The sequence below is a fragment of the Penicillium arizonense genome (assembly GCF_001773325.1).
Source record: "Penicillium arizonense strain CBS 141311 chromosome Unknown PENARI_contig006, whole genome shotgun sequence".
Lineage (NCBI taxonomy): Eukaryota > Fungi > Ascomycota > Eurotiomycetes > Eurotiales > Aspergillaceae > Penicillium > Penicillium arizonense.
The window spans coordinates 325,171-343,580 of record NW_019173283.1 but is presented as its reverse complement, the minus strand read 5'-3'; the positions used below and the strand labels follow the sequence as shown (position 1 = coordinate 343,580).

Genomic DNA, 18,410 nt, shown 5'->3' with positions numbered 1-18,410 from the left:
GAAGATGATACGGGTTTTTTAGTATCAAAGACCCACGCCCTGACGCAATCCTCTACATGACTATTTTGTATAAACAGGGTACTGTCAAGCATAAACTTCTTAGCTAGTAACTTTAACTAACTAGGTAGCTACCTATAGGCATGCACAAAAGTAAAGTCCACGGGTTAAATGCTAAACTTAACTCTTATCACCCCTCTATACAAAAGTACGAGTTGGGAAATTAGGGCTTAGGGCTTGACGTAACAGCCTCGGTCCCAGCGGAAGGCGACGGATGATGTTCGGGTCAGGCCAGGAACATATGATCTTAAGATACTTCAGCTATTCATATTCAGCATGTCAACTGCCAGCTTGTAGGCCCGATCTTTAGCTTCGTATTGTGGAGTTCCCGCCCTCGTGCGCTTGTCCCACGCATGAGTACAGCCCGCCATGCGTTGGCTGACCACATGCCGCCCAGGTAACTCCTCAACCTTCTGAGCCAACTCCTCTGCCTCATGCGCAAGAGAGTCACCATCTGCAGTAATCATGAGGAGGCGACGTGGGAACTGTTCTGCCTGTGCGAAAAGCGGTGAGATGCGTGGGTCCCGTTTATCAAAGGTAGAAGGGATATAGCAGCGGTTGAACAGGCGCCCGACCGGAACGGGGATCGCCCGGCCCTGGTCGACTGGAGCGGACTTTGCGGCGCCATCTTTGTTCAGGTCGGTCACGGGATAGTATGCCAATAGGGAGCGGAAAGTGTCGGCCGGGAAGAGGTTGGCAGCGGCGGCTAGCGCGAGGTTACCTCCAGCGCTGAAGCCTGAGAGGGACACATGGGTGAGATCGAATTCATCTGGGCGTGCCAGCACATATTTGATGGCATCTTCAACGTCGTTTAGAGCGGCGGGGAAGGGATGTTCCGGCGCAAGACGATATGGGCAATCGAGGACTGTATATTTGGTCTCGCGACTGACTTGCCGGCAGAACTCGTCGTCGGTGCCATGATGTGGTAGTATGAACCCACTGCCGTGAAAGTTGAGAAGGACAGGCGATGGTCCGGTGGTGGAAGAGCGATACACATGAGCCTTGATCGATCGGCCAGCATCTCGGGACTTGATATGGCACACTTCATCCGGTGTAGCATGCACGGGGTTTACGAGCCCGATGATAAATCGAAAGATGACTGCCAGGCATTTATCTCGCCAATAGGATATAATAGACATGTTTGGGAGGTTGTTGAAGATGAGGCATAGCCGAGGCTCCACAGCTGGTTAAGAACGCCATTAACATGCTGATCTCCACCTGTTTCAATCCAGCCCATCTCCTCTTGTTATTCTGCATGGTTTATCTTTCAAGACACCTTTCTCGCTTCTTGCAACCCCTCTTTTAAAATGCTAGCCTTAAATCGCAACGCTCAGTCCCGGCTCTTCTACTCTCCTCTCTGGTCTAACAGTATACATGTTCCAAGCTTCTAAGCTATACATATAGCATAGTTTTTAGCCCCATCAAACCGATTCCCTTCTAGTTCTTGTGTCTGTGTACATAACAAATCGTTTGAATGGCCAGCTGGTGAAAATAAAAATCGCCAGGATCTTCGTATGTGACGAGAGTACGCCGATGGGCCTCACAGATATATCGTCAACTAGTAGCCGGTCTTATCAAGTTCCACTAATAGCTGCTCTACTTGTTCTCCTAGATGAGGAATGCACTGAAATCAGACTTGTGGTGATTCTAGGCTGGCGCCAGTCGTAGTGAGGCATTACTGTACTGTGCCTGTGATCTAAAACATCCATCTCTTCAACTAATATCGCTCTTCCGCAACGCGAAGTATAAGAATCCAGATACGAGATAATATGTAGCAGCATTCCACCCACTACTTATTTATTGCTAACTTCCCAATACTCTATATATGGTGTGCGTCGATATACGTCATACTCCTGTGTATTTATCTGTTGCCACGCAAACTTCGACGTCAATCCCAGCCAACATTAAATCTCCACGCAAAGTCTCTGTATATGCCACGCACCATCTCCGCCAATAAAGACGACCCGCCGTGACGCCTCCTCCCAACATCACATCTACTCTATAGCTTTTAATCCCCAAGTCTCGGGCCATATTATTCTAATCTCTATCTCCAAGTTCCTCACCTATTGAACATAATAACGTATCAAGTTAGACGCGACCGCCAACCCTTAACCCTCCTGCTTGCTATCTCCGTACAAGATGGCCATCAAAGCCGACCCCAGCGATACGAAATTCACAGTGTTCATCCGCTTGCCCTTCCCAAGGGGCGATTTTGTTGACCCACCGCCAGTAAGTTCTCCCAGGGGGTCTCTATCTCTGTTTGACCTCTACTGACGACAACAGGTGGAATGGGATGCATACAAAGACCAAGCGCTTTGGGATATCCTTTCGCGCCCATCGAAAGGAGACATAGATTGTATGTTACTGCATCAACCAACATCTATGTTTGATACATGGCTGACACCACGACAGGGAAAGCGCTGTAAATATCCTTACACTGCGGCTTGCAGCCGGTTACTGACCCCTTTTGTCTAGTGCAGAGAACTTTGAGGTTACCTTGCAATTTTTGCTTCAGCAAGCTGCCTGGCTCTATGATCGACAGTTGTCTCAGGTCCGGGCTCAGATACGCAAAGTTGGTACTACGCAGTCGAATTCCCCTTCTCCGGCTCCTGGGTCTGTCTCTGGGAGTACGGCTTTGGGTGGGCAGGTGCAGAAGGATATGCCGGTGACAGGTATTTATTATCGATTATGGTTCTCTCTAAGGAGATGGAGCTAACTATGAGCAGGACCTCGAGGAGCGACGAGACAGGGGTCTCAGCAGAAGGATATCCCGCGACGATGTATGAAGCTAGTCCTATCAGATGGACCAAATAACCTAACGTTGACTACAGCTCTTGATGATCGGCGCACTAGTACCCCGACTACGGCTGGAACACAGCAACGCGGGCCGCAAGACCCTACTCGCACTGACACCCCCACAGCTGAGGAGAAAGACTCACACTGGGATTCCCTAGGCCGTCATCCTTCGGTCGCCCGACGGGAACAGCCTCCCGCACCTGTGCTCCGATCACCCCCGCTGGAGGAAGAAGATCTATCTTCTAGCCTCTCGGAAGAATCTGATTCCGATGAAGAGACCAGCAGACGCATGCCCCGATTCAAACGATTTGGCAAATTCTCTACCCAGCGCTCCGGTCTCCGGGATGATGAAGATGACGAAGACGACACTCCGGCATTCCTCCCTCTTGTTCGGGAAAACGAACAAACCCAACGCGAACGACCCGCACAAGAACTCAGCGCTACTCTTCGCTTAGGTGCCGAACGAGCAGCGCAACGACGACGCGGCCCAGAGCGGCCCGGTCCTATAATCCCTGCAACAGATTCATCTACTAGCTCCATGAGTTCCGGAGCTCCTGTCAGTCTATCCCCCAGCGACAGCAGACGGATGAACCCCACTGCACCAACCCTGAACACCCAGCGACTCCCCGAATCCCGTCAGAATTCCCGCAAGTCTACGGCATCCGGGCGCGAGACTAGTGATGGTACCCCCAGCATGGGAAGCAGCTTTAGTGATCTTGACGGTGCGTACCCTGAGCCTGAGGACCTTGGGTTCCTACTGATCGACCCTGCCATAGATGCAAGCGTTACCCAATCTGCCCTGGAGGAAGCTCTTCTGAGTAACATGCAGCATGGTGGGATGGCAAGCCGGATGAGCACAATCAGCCAGGCACTTCGCAGTCGCTATCTGCAGTGATACATAGGGTCAATCTCATGGATATTCCACCCCAGCGCTGTAGTATGATGTAGCAATTCCGTAAGCGTCATCCCGCACGTGACCCCGCATCAAGTCGCTCCGACAGCCTCGGTGACAGCGATCCTCGGTGTCCTCGGCATATTTTGGCATAATTAAGCAGAGTTGCATCCCGACAGTTCAACATTTATCAGTCATCGGTCAAACGGGAGCGCTAACGCCGGATCAGGCAGTTCTGTCTCAACGCCCGGATTGATGGTGGGGTACTTGAAGCACTCAAGCCCGCATTAAATTGACCAGATCTCTTGCGAGTGTAACCGGTCAGAGCCAATGCGAGTCTGACCGCAATTCATAAATACCCCACCAAAGCGGCATCCTCGGCATCTCATCGACACAAAGCTGCTTGTTTTTCACAATCACTCATACCCCGCGCATAGCTAGCAATCAAGCTACACAGCTCACACCTCACAATGGGAGCTCCATCAGTCGGCGAAATGTCGCCAACCGAAGCTGAATCAGTCTATTTCAATGAATACCCCCCACCAAAAGCTCTCCCCAAACACGAAGCGCTGGCGCGCGCATTCATCAACCAGCACGTGGAAGAGCACAGACGAGTAGCTCTCGTCACCTCCGGAGGCACAACAGTCCCCCTAGAAGCACAAACCGTCCGATTTATCGACAACTTCTCCGCCGGAACGCGCGGTGCCACATCTGCCGAGTACTTCCTAGAGCAGGGATACGCCGTGATCTTCCTGCACCGCCAATACAGTCTCCTCCCATACTCCCGGCACTACAGCCACTCAACAAACTGTTTCCTGGACTTCATGGACGAAGCGTCACCGTCCTCAGAATCCTCCAATTCAGGCAGCGATAACGGACCGATCAAGGTGCGCGACGAGTATCAAGACGAGATGCGCAGCGTGCTCCGCAAATACCGCTACGCAAAACAAAACAACCGCCTCCTTCTTCTCCCCTTCACAACCGTCTCCGAATACATGTTTGAGCTGCGCTCCCTAGCACAGCTCATGCGACCCCTGGGTGCCAATGCCCTCTTCTACCTCGCCGCCGCAGTCAGCGACTTCTTCATCCCGCGTAGCCGAATGGCCGAACACAAGATTCAATCTATGGAAATACCCGCCAACTTCCAAGACAACAACGCCGTCGACTCAAACGACATCTACACCGGCGAAAACGAAGAAGAACCCTCGAGCCGCAAGAAACTCGTCGTGCACCTCGATCCCGTACCGAAGTTCCTACACCGCCTCGTGGACGGCTGGGCGCCAGAGGGAAGCATGATTGTCTCGTTCAAACTAGAGACGGATCCCTCCCTGCTTGTCTACAAAGCGCGTACTGCCTTGCAGCGGTATTCGCATCATCTTGTTATTGGTAACTTGCTCTCCACGCGGAAGTGGGAGGTTGTCTTTATTACGCCTGATGCGCCGCATGAACGCTGGCTGCGGGTTCCAAAGTCGAGGCGTAGTAAGAGTATTTCGGGGGTTGAGGATCAGGTTGGGTTGGCGGAGGCTATGAAGGGGAACACTGTGCCTGTTGAGCAGACTGAGGGGGATCAGGTTCCTGATGGGAGTCGGGATGGGATTGAGATTGAGACTCTTATTATTCCAGAGTTGATTAAGTTGCATGATAAGATGATTGAGAAGAAGGCTCAATCTACGCAGTGAGGGATGTATACTTTGGTTGAAAGAGTGAAAAGAGTTACGTCCGTTTTCATGGTATAAGCATCTAGGTTAAGTTAATATGTATATTCTTCGGTCTTATAAGTTAGACAATCATTCATTAATCAGTCTACATGTATCTTCCCACTTTCCAGCAAGACTATTGCAGCTAGAATTGTATGCCATCAGCCATCGACTCGATCCCTGACGGTAATCCAATCACAGCTGCCGTCTAGACCCACAATGAATGGCTGAGTTGAGCCTTTGCAAGATCCGCCAATCAGCAGCTGTCAATCACAGATATCTCCGAGCAGGAGTATATGGCTGACTTGATCCATACGAATGACACGAAACGGCTGGTTCAACACCAAATTTACAGTCGAGTCCACAAAGGTATTTAAAGCAGGCTGAGAACCAGTTCCATAGACATACCAGACAACATCAAACTTGCAAATTCTTCCACAGACAAAAGACAAACGTCAACATGGACCGTTCCGCATTCAAACCTGCCTACAAAGGCGCTATGAGATACAACAAGTAAGGGATCCAATCTACAATCCACCAATCATCCCTACTAACCAATCCCAATATGAAGCCTCGGAAAATCAGGCCTGAAAATCTCCAAGATAGTCCTAGGCGCAATGTCCTTCGGAAACTCAGAGGGCTGGCACATCCCCGAAGAAAAAGCCCTTCCAGTTCTCAAAGAAGCCTACGATAAAGGAATCAACACATGGGACACGGTACAGACCCAAGCCCATCCACCCACCCACTCTTCCCACTATACTAACAACCCCCTAGGCAGACGTCTACTCCTTCGGCGAGTCAGAACGCATAGTCGGCAAAGCCCTAAAGGAATACAACATCCCGCGCGAACGCGTGGTAATCCTATCCAAATGCTACGCCGGACTCCCGAACCCAGGCGACATGGACGGGCTATCAGATATCGAAAAGATGTCTGTTATGATCGCCAATGACGGGATAATGGTTAACCGAATCGGTCTTTCTCGCAAGCATATCTTCGATGCGGTAGATGCCAGTGTCGAGAGACTCGGGACATATATGGATGTGTTGCAGATCCATCGGCTTGATCGGGATACCCCCCGTGAGGAGATCATGAAGGCTCTGAATGATGTTGTTGAGAGTGGGAAGGTGCGGTATCTCGGTGCTAGTTCGGTTAGTGGAATCACCTACTATTCTCTCTTTTCTTCTAGTTTCCTTTCTGTTGGCGTTCCCTTACTGACACCTGCACTCTTCTCGGAACAGATGCACGCCTGGGAATTCCAAGCATTGAATAACATTGCCTCAGAGAATGGCTGGCACAAATTCATCAGTATGCAGGATTACTACTCCCTCCTCCACCGCGAAGAAGAGCGCGAAATGCACCCCTACTGCCGTGATGCCGGAATTGGGATTATCCCCTGGTCGCCTCTGTCGCGTGGTCTCCTTACGCGCCCTTACCAGGCGACGCAGGAGCAGCCGACTGTGCGGCAGGGAACGGATTTCACGGCTGAGTGGTTGATGGGTGGGACGACGGAGGCGGATATCGCTATTATCAACCGAGTTGAGGAATTGGCGCAGGAGAAGGGGTGTAGTATGGCGCAGATTGGGATTGTGTGGTGTCTGGTTAAGGGGGTTAATCCTATTGTTGGGTTGTCGAGTTCGAAGAGGCTTGATGAGGCTGTGCAGGCTGTAGCCTTGTTTGAGGGTGGGGTGTTGACTGAGGCGGATGTGAAGTCGTTGGATGATCTTTATGTTCCTAAGATGGCTTTGTCGGGGACTTGGTGATTGTTAAGCTTGAGTGTTAGTGTTATTATGTCCATATTATATGAGTTTTTTGTACTTCGTATACATCCAATGTAACGTTAATGGCATCTTTGTCGACTTGAACGTGGTATGTCATGCTGATCCCTGTGGATCCCAGCTAGTTTAGCGGGAACAGCTAAGCTGTAGCTACCCCTGAAGACACGGGAAACACTTCAACATCAAGGGGGAAATGATGCGCGAGGAAAGTCAAGGGTTAACTATGCCATACTTGAGGGGCGACGCGTCCCGATGTGTCAGCACAGACGTCGATCATCTTAGCGCCAACATTTCCCCAGTTCCTCGAGTTCCTCGAGGATGAGGCCTGACTGTCACTCAACACAGGATGGTCCCCCGTCGCCGGTTCAGCCGCCGCGTAATTGCCGTAGCAGCCGCCATCGCCCTCTTCCTCCTGTACACCTGCTCCTCCAGTGGCGATCGCCAATGGCGCCCTCACTTCACAACCACAGACATCACCCCAGACCTCGATGAGAATGGCGAACCCGCTCCATTCTGTCCGCCATTACCAGGCATTGAGGATGTACTAGTGGTAATGAAGACCGGAGTAACAGAATCGCAAGAGAAGGTCCCCATCCACTTCGGAACCACCCTACGCTGCATCCCCCACTATGTGATATACTCCGACTTCGAAGAAGAAATCCAAGGCGTCAAAATCCACGATGTCCTCCGAAACATGGACAGCGCCGCCAAAGCAAACCCAGACTTCGAATTCTATAATCGCATCGTGAAACAAGGCCGCAGGGGTTTAGAGCAGCAGGACTTCGCAGACGAAGCCAACTCGGCAATCGGGAAACCCAACAACCCAGGCTGGAAACTGGACAAATGGAAATTCCTCCCAATGGCCCAGGAATCATTGCGCCACAAGCCAGACGCTAAATGGTTCGTCTTCATCGAAGCAGACACCTACGTCTCATGGCCAACAATCCTCGCCTGGCTAGCCCGCTTCGATCCCCGCAAGCCACACTACCTCGGCACAGAAACACAAATCGCAGACGTCATCTTCGCACACGGTGGCTCGGGCTTCGTCCTTTCGAACCCGGCTCTACAGCGCGCCTCGGATGAGTATAGTACCCGCGAGGTCGAGCTAAACAGCTATACAGACCAGCACTGGGCAGGCGATTGCGTGCTGGGTAAGGTTCTCGCCGACGCAGGCGTCAACCTGCACTTTACCTGGCCGATCCTGCAAAACTCCAACCTAGGCGAATTGGACGAATTCACAATCGACTTCGTCCGTCGTCCGTGGTGTTTCATCGCCGTCGCCTTCCACCACCTCTCCCCAATTGACATTGAGAATCTCTGGAAATTCGAACAAAAGCGCTGGCGCGATGTAAGCACCCCATCCCAACCACACCTCTAAAAACAATCCCACTAATCCTAACCCACCAATCCAGAAAAACAAGCGCCTCCTCCTGCACAGCGACCTATTCCGCGAATACATCTACCAAGAAATCGCCACGCAACCCGTGCGCCTGAACTGGGATAACGCCGCAAACGAAGACCAACCCTTCGCGAAAACCTTCGAAGACTGCCGGGAAGTCTGCGAGGTGTCGAAAACATGCATGCAATTCTCGTTCCGCGATCAGAAGTGTTTCACGGCGTCGAGGCCGCGGCTGGGTAATTCTGTGGCTGTGTCTGCGGATGCGACTTCGGGTTGGATTGTTCCTCGGATAAGGGATCTTATGGAGAAGACTGGGTATTGTCGGAAACCCGAGTTTGGGGATTAATATGGGTATGGATATGGATATGTGACATCGGGGTTTGTATTTGTATTCCTTGGGGATATTGCTTGGGCGATCTTTATTGGATGGCTTTTTGGTTGGGTTGGGTTATTTTTGCATGGAGGAGAGCTTTATTGAGCTTTGTTCGTTGGGTTGGTTTTACCACTGGTATACATTGGATTAGGTATGTATACCTGACTGCCTAGGTGGGTATGGGCATGGGCGTGGGCATTTCGGGCTCGGTGAGGTTGTGAGGTTAAATCTCTTGCCTCTGGTCTTTGGTCTTTGGTCTCGGACCGTGTACTACCATTTTATTGTCAATTCTCTGGATGGTCATGGATAGACATTTCTGTTTGGCGTTGGTGTTTTGCTGGGATTATCTTTATATATTGATCACTGAACACAAGATCGGATTCATTCAAACCAACCCTTCTACTAATCCTTCTTGGTTAATCACAATCATTACACTCTACTCTAGGCTCTCTGAAACACAAGTATGGTAGAAGATGATCACAAAGAAACGAACGAGAGTATCATTGCGCGGACGGTGTCAAGACACCAACTAGGAAGAGAGATTATACACTAAGGATATATAACGAAGGAAAGCCTTGCTTCGAATCTGTACAAAAACCACAAACAAGCCATACTCACAGTGCCGGAGCGGACGCATCCTCCAAACACTGGTCAATGCGCATGATGTGATACCCAGCGCTCTTCACATGCCGAATGAACTGCGGGAGATACCCAATTGTAGTCGGGTTAAGGTAGTGCATCACAGCGAGGTTTCCACCTTTTGCCACACCGCGGTAGAATGCATCCAGTTGTTTCTCTGGTGAGGATGTATTGGCCCAGAGCCAATCCTCGACGTCCACGCTCCAATTCACGATGTAGGGGTTTGCAATGTGTCGAGAGAGTTGCTGGCGTAGGCGTGCTGCTACTGTGCCGAACGGTGGTCGGAAGTATGAAGCTGTAGAGAGCAACTGAGTTAGCAGCATTGTCATCGGAAAGAAGTATAAGAGGACTACATACACTCAATACCCAGTTGGTCTTTGAATACCTGTATCATCTGGATAATCTCGTCATCAATTTGACCAACGGTGGGAAGTGATTCCATCCTATTTGACCCTGTCAGCACCTCGACGCAAGGAATTGTTGCGGCGAACTGACTTCGGATGAGTATTCGAATGGAGCGCAATCTGATGACCTTTCTTCAACATCTCCTTATAGAACGCAGTGAAATTCGACGACCGATCTCTGAGTCCAACCCCGACAACAAAAAAAGTCACTCGCACATTCTCCTCGTCAAGGATACGCATGACTCTCTGAGAAAACTGGGGCTGCCCATCATCGATGCCAAAAGCAAACGAGTTCGGACGCGAACAACGAAGCACCAACCTACCACTTGGCAGCTTTCCAGGCAAACGAAAATGACCATTCTCTGGCGATGGCACTGGGACAGCAGAAACGATCTCAACCCGATGTAGCGTCATGGGTTCTTCGGTATAGAAGCCATGGAAAGAAACAGAGACAACCCGATTGAAATCGATCTCGAAGTGAGTGAGGGGAATATAGAGGTCACGGTGGCCCAGTGGAATTTTGGCACTACCTTTGGCACTACCTTTGGCATGCTTGGGTCGTCGACCGTTCTGACAATGTCTCCCAAGCTTGCCATAAGTGTCCCTCGGAGTAACCATATCCATATCATCATCTTCATCGTAGTCATCATCTTCATAGTCCCAATCATCATCGCGCGACTCCTCAGCGTCTGGGCGTACTACGTATCGCTCTGCTTGGACTGAATCCGCGACGCTGGGGAAGGGACTGCGGTGTGGATTGCATTCGTCATTGTGTTGGTTCAATGAGACGCTGAATTTATCTGTGCCTTCGAAGACGACATGTAGGAGATCATTGTACCATGGCATAAGGCTGTAGCAAGTGTTGGAATCGAACTGAGTGTGGAAGTTCTGGTCTGGGTCTTTTGGGAGCAGACGGATGAACCCCGGTCCATGTTGCACTGAGAGATTCTCGCCAGAGCCGTGCCAAAATCCCAGGTCATTGTGGATTGGGTTCTGGAAGGTATCGATGACAAAGGGAGGCTCTGTCTTCTGCTTGTGTGATGTATTTAGGGTGTCTCGGAGTTCATTCCAGTGGCCGTGGTTGACCGGTCCATAATAAAGGGCTGTAGTGGTGAGAAATAGAGAAAGAGTGATGACAGAGCCTATGAATAAGCGATGCATGATGAAGACCTAGAGTTTGTAAAAGAGTGAGTGTGCTTGAAGGAGAAGAGGTTGAGTTGTGTAGGAAAGGTAAAGAGCGATGGTCTACCCATAAGGCAGGCACCTCAGATCTACAGGAAAACAAATGATGGAGTCAGGTCTTAATTCAGTAAACTAAACTAAAATCATTGTAAAATCCCCCAGCAAAATCGAAAGATATCCATACGCCTCGCTGTCTCGGTTTGCATACGTGCATGCGCGGTTCTCTCTTGGTTTTCATCCTTTTGTTTTCCTTTTTCATTTTTCCTTGTGTTGTTCTCCTTGCTTTCTTTGTCGCTCAAATTTGGACGTGTTCAATCGAAGAACCTTAGTTCCAGATGTCATCGCTCTCGGCAGCTTTCCAGTTAGACTGAGTGGAGGCCTCGGCGGCAGGCTCATCACCATCGGCTTCGGCAGCGAGAGGCTCTTCATCAGCAACCTGAGAAGATGTTTTGTTCTCTTTCTGCCCGGAAGCTTCGTTGTCCGAGTCGTCATCGAAGTCCAGCACGTCACCTTCAGGACGATAGCCTTCGAGAAAATCAGGCACCTGTTGCTTGCACTCGATGAGGATCTTGACGAGCTCGGTAGCAAGTTCCTCGTTCCGATCATTGTAGAATGAACTGGCGAGACCCTCATTGCCAATTCGAGCAGTGCGTCCTGTGAATACGAGATGTGGTATTAGCCAGAAGCTCAAAAATGGACCAGAAACCACACTCTATATAAAAATACATACCGATTCTGTGGATGTACTCAGTGATACCTCCGTGCATGGCACTGGGCAGGTCGTAGTTGATGACATGAAGCACGTTAATGACATCAAGTCCACGGGCTGAGACTCCAGTTGCAACCATGACAGGGCATTTGGCGGTGCGGAAAGCACGACTGTTTGACTCATTAATAAGCGCAGGTGAAGGTGAACAGAAACAAAACTTGCATAGCATCCTCGCGCTCACGTTGAGTTCTACCACTGTGGATAGAGGTGGACGGAATTCCAGAGTTGTACAGGAAGTCGTCAACAAAGTCCACCTGTTCCTTGCTGTTGACGAAAACCAGAGTGCGCACAGGCGGCATGCTGACAATAAGGTCATAGATGGCCTTCATCTTCTTGTCCGAATCAGCGTAGATAATCTAAGAGTGTAAGCACCAACATCAACATGTTTTCGAGTCTGTACATAAGCATACATGCTGGGTAACATTGCTGTGAGAACTGCCAGCGCGGCCGACACGAAGGCGCACATAATCATCACTAAGATGTTCTTTGGCGAGCTGTCGGAATTCCTTGTCGAATGTGGCCGAAAACATCATGTAATGATGATCCGCATCCTCGTTCACATCTTGTTCAAGTCAGAGCATGTACATTAAAGATCCAGCAGAGGAAAAGACTGATGGAACCAAGGACAAGGAAACGCTTACCTCCACCAGACATGATACGTCGAAATTCATCCCCCCAGTCTGCCTGGAGCAGCTCATCGGCCTCATCGATAACAGTGTATCTAGTCATCATTAGTTTGCAATATTCGACAATGATCGTATCTAGGCTGAATCAGCAGGGTTACATACCTAACTCGACGAAGAGAGAGCACGTGGGTCTGCGACATAAAGTCCAGAAGACGACCGGGAGTTGCAATGAGGATATCGCATCCTTTCTGAAGTTCTTCCCGCTGAAGCCCAGAAGGAGCACCACCATAAACAACACATGGGCGCAGCATGGAACGGTAACACAATCTGCGGGACTCGTCGAAGATTTGGGTAGCGAGCTCGCGGGTGGGACACACGATCAGAACCAGAGGCTCGGCTCGAACTGCATCTGTCGCAGGGTTGAAGCCCTCGGAAGTGTTGGGACGGGGTGCGGCGAGCTTGCGTGCCTTTCCCATCAATTTGGAAAGAATTGGAATCAGAAAAGCCGCGGTTTTGCCCGATCCTAATCAGTCAGTATTGTAGTTCAACAAGCCATGGAGAACAGTACGTACCAGTTTGAGCAACGGAGATTAGATCATGTCCTGCGAGAATCGCAGGGACAGCGTAAGACTGCACCGCAGTTGGGGCAGTGTACTGGCATAGGCTAATATTCTCGAGGATCACCGGGTGCAGGCCGGCATCCTCCCACTATAGACAGTCAAAATATGGAGCTGGTGTCCTGTTTTGTGCCCTTACCTTGGTGACTGGCTGGATAGTGGCATCACTGTCAACCCTGACGGTGTAGGCGTTGAGGCTGGGAAGGAGAAAGAAAACCGTCAGTTCTCGAGCCAAAGTAACGATTCTGCGGGTCAGAGCACTTACTCGTCGAGACGGTCTCCCACGCGTTGGATGAGGTTGCCGCGGAACAGCTGCTGCTCGAGCTCCTCGTTGGGGGGACCAACTTCGCCGAATTCGGGATCCCACTCGTAGCGGTTAGCAATTCCTGCCCAGTCACGAGAGTTCTTGTCAGGATTGCCGTAGTCAAAGGGGACCGGGTTGGTCCAGCCTAGGCGGCCAGCCTCCTCGGGGTCATCAACACCCGAAAGCTTGAGTAGATTAGCAGCAGCCACGGGGGGGACGTCCTCCTGGAGGTCGTTGCCCAGGGCGAGAGAGTTAATCTGATGGTCAATCGAATCCATGGTGGATGCGATAAGGAATCAACCGTAGAAGAGCAAAGCAGAGGCGTTCAGAAGTATCGGAATCGCGACGAGAAAAGGGAAAAAAAAAGGGAATCGATGAGGGAAGGCCTTCTTATAGGCAATAGAAGGCAACACAACAACATCACAGAAGGGAAGGCACGATCCTCGCTTTTGCATCACTTGGAAGGTGCGCCGCCACACGCGAACTGACTGGTTTCCCCAGCTGCCCTTCATACTGCGTAACCTCGCGTAACATCATACCAGAATAATATCAATCTGAGTCCCGCTCGGAAATAAAAACGTTCAAGCATGTAGCCATTCAATTCCTTTCAAAATAGTATATCATATATAACGAGAGCTAGACATAAGATGAATCCCAGATTCCACTATATACATGTGCAGCAAGGGATTGAGGATATTTCTATACAATAGGAAAGGCTGTGATATGTACAAATGGTATGTATACAAAATAACAAAATATTGCTAGCCTTAGAGGAGAGGAAAACTCCAGTTGGTTCTATGGCATAATTGTCCGTTTGTAGTTCTGCACTAGGCCGACAGATAAGACCAATCCATCATAAGAACTTAAACATCTCTTAAGCACGATTAGTGTTATAGCATCTTATGAAGATGAAGACTTAGATCGGCGCTAACGTTATGTGACCTGTCACCATGACAATCACATCTACTAATCAATTTAACGGTCATCATTAGCTCATACACATTCTGCAAGCAATAGAGCAGGCATCAAGCCCTACATTGTTAGTCTTCACAAACGTGCAAATATCCTGGGGGGAGGAAATTTTCGATTTCATCAACGAAATAGAAGATGGGCTTCCACAAGGTAAGTCCCTACGTGTATGTATATATAATCTTATCGAGTCCCTTTAACACTGATCACAACTCTATCACCAAAGCGCTGAGCATAACGATTATACATACGGAGAATCACAATTGCTAAAATTGGTGGTATATGTCTAAGATCAAGATGCGCAGTACGGGGCAATTGACCACTTATGAGCAATTGCAAATTCGCCCAAACGTCGGCACTAGGAAGCTACCCTGGGCTTCTCTCAATCCACTACAGTCATAGCCATGACTTTTTTCACAGCCCCACTTGTATACGTATAATCTATATGATTAACCTGAGGCACTCGAAATGAAGGGAAACAGGTGGAAAAGAGTGGCCAAAGTAGGGCGAAAACAATGCATGAAGCGGTATACTCGCTTCGAGGCTGGGTTTCGTGTAACACTTTATCACACTTATAAGCCCTTTTGTACCTATTGGTTGTGCCTTAGTAAATATTAAAGGGTAGTTTGCGGCAGAAATCAGCGACCTGCGCCAATATCTGCTGTATAGCTAGAGAATGAGCCATGAGTAAGGCGAATGTAGAATGTAGGATGTAGAATGCAGGATGCTAGGGAGTTGAAAGGGAGAAATCAGGCAACGTTTGTGCAATAATGGACCAGAAGCAATCATACTATTCAATGCAGTGCCAAAAAAAAACACTCAATTAAGATCCAAAATGAGGCCAATTCAGAAAAAAGACTGCAAAATAGAAGCAAAAGTAGAAGTAGAAGTAGAAGGGAAGTGAACCTCGGAAGTGGAACCCCCGGGTAGAAGGAGAAATACGCCGTAACCGTGGGCACGGCTACCTCACCATCTCGACCATCCTCGACTTTAACATCCTCAAACATCATGGCTCCCTCCGATATTCCGGAGGTAGACCCCAGTTTGCGTCGCAAGCGCCCAGCCCGCTTGGAGGAGGCAATCACCAACCCGGGCGCCGTCAAGATCAACGTCACGGGCGCCTTCATCGTCGACGACGAGCCCCGTTCCAAGAGCCCTGAGGCCGAGGGCGTGCATTATGAAAACAAGGATATTCGACTTCCTCACCACACTGGCGTCGTGAGCCATGTCGCCGTCGATGTGAGTCGAGAACTGTGCCCCGCATTGCGACCGGTCCCCGCAATTTCAGGGAATATTCCCACGCGACCTCACTGACAATGGGTAGATTGGCGGATCACTGGCCAAGCTGGTCTATTTCACTCGCGAGTTAGACACGGCCGATAATGGTGGACGGCTGAACTTCATCAATTTCGAGACTCACCGCATAGACATCTGCATCGACTTCATTCGGCAGCTGAAAGAGGAACACGAGAAGCGCAATGGGTCCACGCAGGAGGGACTGTGTGTGGTAGCCACCGGTGGGGGAGCATTCAAGTTTTACGACAAGCTGAAGGAGGCGCTGGACGTGAACATCCTCCGCGAAGAGGAGATGGAATGCTTGATCATTGGTGCGTTCCTGTCATGTCCGTCTGATTCCGCGCAATGCTCACAATCATGCAGGTCTCGATTTCTTCATCACCGAAATTCCGAACGAGGTCTTCACTTACAGTGATGCCGATACCGAACCGATGCGATATGCCGAGGCCCGACCCGATGTATACCCCTACCTCCTGGTCAACATAGGGTCTGGAGTGTCAATGATCAAGGTGTCCGGTCCGAAACAACATGAACGTGTGGGAGGAACTCACTTGGGTGGTGGAACTTTCTGGGGTCTCATGTCTTTGTTGACCGGCTCGCGGACCTTTGATGACATGTTGGCAATGGCCGACAGCGGGGATAACAGTGGGGTGGATATGCTCGTAGGAGATATTTATGGCATGGACTACAGCAAGATTGGTCTCAAGAGCACAGCCATTGCCAGCACGTTCGGTAAGGTGTTCCGGTTGAAGAATGCCGCCGAGCGAGGTGCGGAAGACGGTGAGGGATTGATCCACGGAGGTCCCGACGGGGACGAGAGCAACGGTGGAGTGAAATTCAACCCAGAAGACATGAGCCGGAGCCTGCTCTATGCCATCAGGTATGTCACTATCCTCACTTCCCCTAGCTCAAGCTAACTTCGATTAGTAATAATATTGGCCAAATTGCCTATCTGCAGTCGGAGAAGCACCAAGTCAAGCACATCTACTTTGGCGGTTCCTTCATCCGCGGCCACCGTCAAACTATGAACACCCTTTCATACGCCATCCGTTTCTGGTCCAAGGGCGAAAAGCAAGCATACTTCCTGCGCCACGAAGGCTACCTAGGAGCTGTTGGAGCTTTCATCCGCCGGCAACCTCAGAATTGGGGCCGCAGAAATAGTGTCGACGACGTGGTTGCACCGCAGGCGGTCCGTAACCTCGTTACAAACAATAATGTCCTCAATCAGCAACATACCAGGTCTTCGAGTGAATCATAACACTCGACCCTGCTGTGACTACCCTTTCTCCTCCGCATCGAAACTCGATACCCTTTGGGGCAGTTGAAAACTCTCCTGTTATTCTTGTTAAAATCGCCTGCTCGCAGTAGCTGTCTCAATTGAGCTGTAAACTGCGGTATGGCAACTCCTATGGGTTCTCTCATTGGTTTTATCTCCACCTCCTTGTGCATCCTTTCCACTGCATTTCGGGATCCTAACCCTGTCAGAGTCATATGTCTCCATTGTTTAAAAAGAAAATGTTGATATACCCCATTTTCCAACCTATGTGTATAGAGTTGGTTACAATCTAGAGTGTTGAATTTCATCCTTTGGTTGCTCAAACATGCATTACTTTGCTTTCGTCATGATATTAGCAATCTCACAGAGGCCAGGCATGATCAGAACACAGATGCTTATATTCATATTCCAATATGTACCATCGCTTCAACATCCCGACAGTCCCACCACTCCCAAGCCTAAGGAATCAATCCCTTATACTGCAACAAACCCTCCCGGAAAGACAAAGCCTTCCGACCCGTAAGCTCCACAACAGCATTACTAGTCTTGGCCATATACCCCTTGGCAACCATCTCTCCACAACAAAGCAAATCATCAATACAAAGCTTCATAGGAATCCCAGAAAAATCCCCAGAAACATCATCCGTGTCGAATCCAGCATAGTGGGCTGATGTGGTTGAGAATTGGGGCTTACGTCTATCGCGGGGCCCACGGTGGACACGAGTGAAGCATTTCAATCTAATTCTCAGCGTCACCGAACTACTCTGTAGTATAAGTTGAGACTCACTTCGCGTTGAAGGGAGCCACTTTGTTTCAGGACCCAGTGCGCTGAAAATGATCTTCGTGATGCCACTATTGGGTGATTTGGCGGGGATGCGGTGAAGTGTTCAGTTTGGCTCCACGACCCCACGTAGAGTGAGATGATCGAGTTTGTGGTGACGAGGGATTATTCTATGATTGGTTCTCTTTTTTGGGACTGTGCTTCTCTAGGTGAATAGGACTTTGTGGGGACTATTATTGGGACTCGGATTGGATTGGATTGGATGTATATATACTTGGTTAGCCAGGATTTGATAGACTGAGGTACATATCCGTTAAGCTCCGTGGATGCTGATGTAGGATAGTGTCGGATTCCTTAGATTTCTCTACCATCCCTGTGTCTTTGATGATCTACAAACATACATGTATGCAGTGTTGATCGTGTAACATCCAAGTATAGAGGGTTGATAGCATCACGTGAAATCATAGATAACCGCTGAATCAGCCTCCACGTGGGGACTGCGCGTTCCAGCTGTTACCTTCTCAAGATCAAAGCTTTTATCCTCACGCCATGCTTCG

The 18,410-nt window shown here is 49.8% G+C and overlaps 8 protein-coding genes across 8 annotated transcripts; 5 read left to right on the top strand and 3 right to left on the bottom strand.

The window, feature by feature from the left end:
* Positions 1-314: 314 nt before the first annotated feature.
* PENARI_c006G07404 (putative esterase/lipase) lies at positions 315-1,196 on the bottom strand (the record flags this gene model as incomplete). The annotated part of the gene is made up of 1 exon (XM_022630437.1): positions 315-1,196. The coding sequence occupies one exon, from the start codon at positions 1,194-1,196 to the stop codon at positions 315-317; it is 882 nt and encodes a 293-aa protein (XP_022489678.1).
* A 1,000-nt stretch (positions 1,197-2,196) lies between these two features.
* Positions 2,197-3,748, top strand: PENARI_c006G08700 (uncharacterized protein; the record flags this gene model as incomplete). The annotated part of the gene is made up of 6 exons (XM_022630502.1): positions 2,197-2,286; positions 2,341-2,413; positions 2,470-2,479; positions 2,533-2,729; positions 2,784-2,837; positions 2,889-3,748. The coding sequence occupies 6 exons, from the start codon at positions 2,197-2,199 to the stop codon at positions 3,746-3,748; spliced, it is 1,284 nt and encodes a 427-aa protein (XP_022489928.1).
* Positions 3,749-4,215: 467 nt separating this feature from the next.
* Positions 4,216-5,424, top strand: PENARI_c006G09574 (phosphopantothenate--cysteine ligase CAB2; the record flags this gene model as incomplete). The annotated part of the gene is made up of 1 exon (XM_022630548.1): positions 4,216-5,424. The coding sequence occupies one exon, from the start codon at positions 4,216-4,218 to the stop codon at positions 5,422-5,424; it is 1,209 nt and encodes a 402-aa protein (XP_022489948.1).
* Positions 5,425-5,902: 478 nt separating this feature from the next.
* On the top strand, positions 5,903-7,203 carry PENARI_c006G03800 (aldo/keto reductase; the record flags this gene model as incomplete). The annotated part of the gene is made up of 3 exons (XM_022630268.1): positions 5,903-5,955; positions 6,014-6,158; positions 6,217-7,203. The coding sequence occupies 3 exons, from the start codon at positions 5,903-5,905 to the stop codon at positions 7,201-7,203; spliced, it is 1,185 nt and encodes a 394-aa protein (XP_022489629.1).
* Positions 7,204-7,564: 361 nt separating this feature from the next.
* PENARI_c006G10993 (glycosyltransferase family 31 protein) lies at positions 7,565-8,963 on the top strand (the record flags this gene model as incomplete). Its single annotated transcript, XM_022630607.1, has 2 exons — positions 7,565-8,566; positions 8,631-8,963. The coding sequence occupies 2 exons, from the start codon at positions 7,565-7,567 to the stop codon at positions 8,961-8,963; spliced, it is 1,335 nt and encodes a 444-aa protein (XP_022489507.1).
* Positions 8,964-9,604: 641 nt separating this feature from the next.
* PENARI_c006G11715 (polysaccharide deacetylase family protein) lies at positions 9,605-11,194 on the bottom strand (the record flags this gene model as incomplete). The annotated part of the gene is made up of 3 exons (XM_022630644.1): positions 9,605-9,924; positions 9,987-10,072; positions 10,353-11,194. The coding sequence occupies 3 exons, from the start codon at positions 11,192-11,194 to the stop codon at positions 9,605-9,607; spliced, it is 1,248 nt and encodes a 415-aa protein (XP_022489662.1).
* Positions 11,195-11,540: 346 nt separating this feature from the next.
* On the bottom strand, positions 11,541-13,809 carry PENARI_c006G06008 (DEAD/DEAH box helicase; the record flags this gene model as incomplete). The annotated part of the gene is made up of 9 exons (XM_022630371.1): positions 11,541-11,869; positions 11,946-12,094; positions 12,138-12,340; positions 12,395-12,546; positions 12,626-12,705; positions 12,773-13,133; positions 13,183-13,318; positions 13,367-13,424; positions 13,493-13,809. The coding sequence occupies 9 exons, from the start codon at positions 13,807-13,809 to the stop codon at positions 11,541-11,543; spliced, it is 1,785 nt and encodes a 594-aa protein (XP_022489891.1).
* A 1,699-nt stretch (positions 13,810-15,508) lies between these two features.
* Positions 15,509-17,054, top strand: PENARI_c006G06326 (pantothenate kinase; the record flags this gene model as incomplete). Its single annotated transcript, XM_022630390.1, has 4 exons — positions 15,509-15,739; positions 15,825-16,107; positions 16,160-16,676; positions 16,724-17,054. 4 exons carry the CDS (start codon positions 15,509-15,511, stop codon positions 17,052-17,054), a joined length of 1,362 nt encoding a protein of 453 aa, XP_022489727.1.
* Between the last annotated feature and the right edge of the window lie 1,356 nt (positions 17,055-18,410).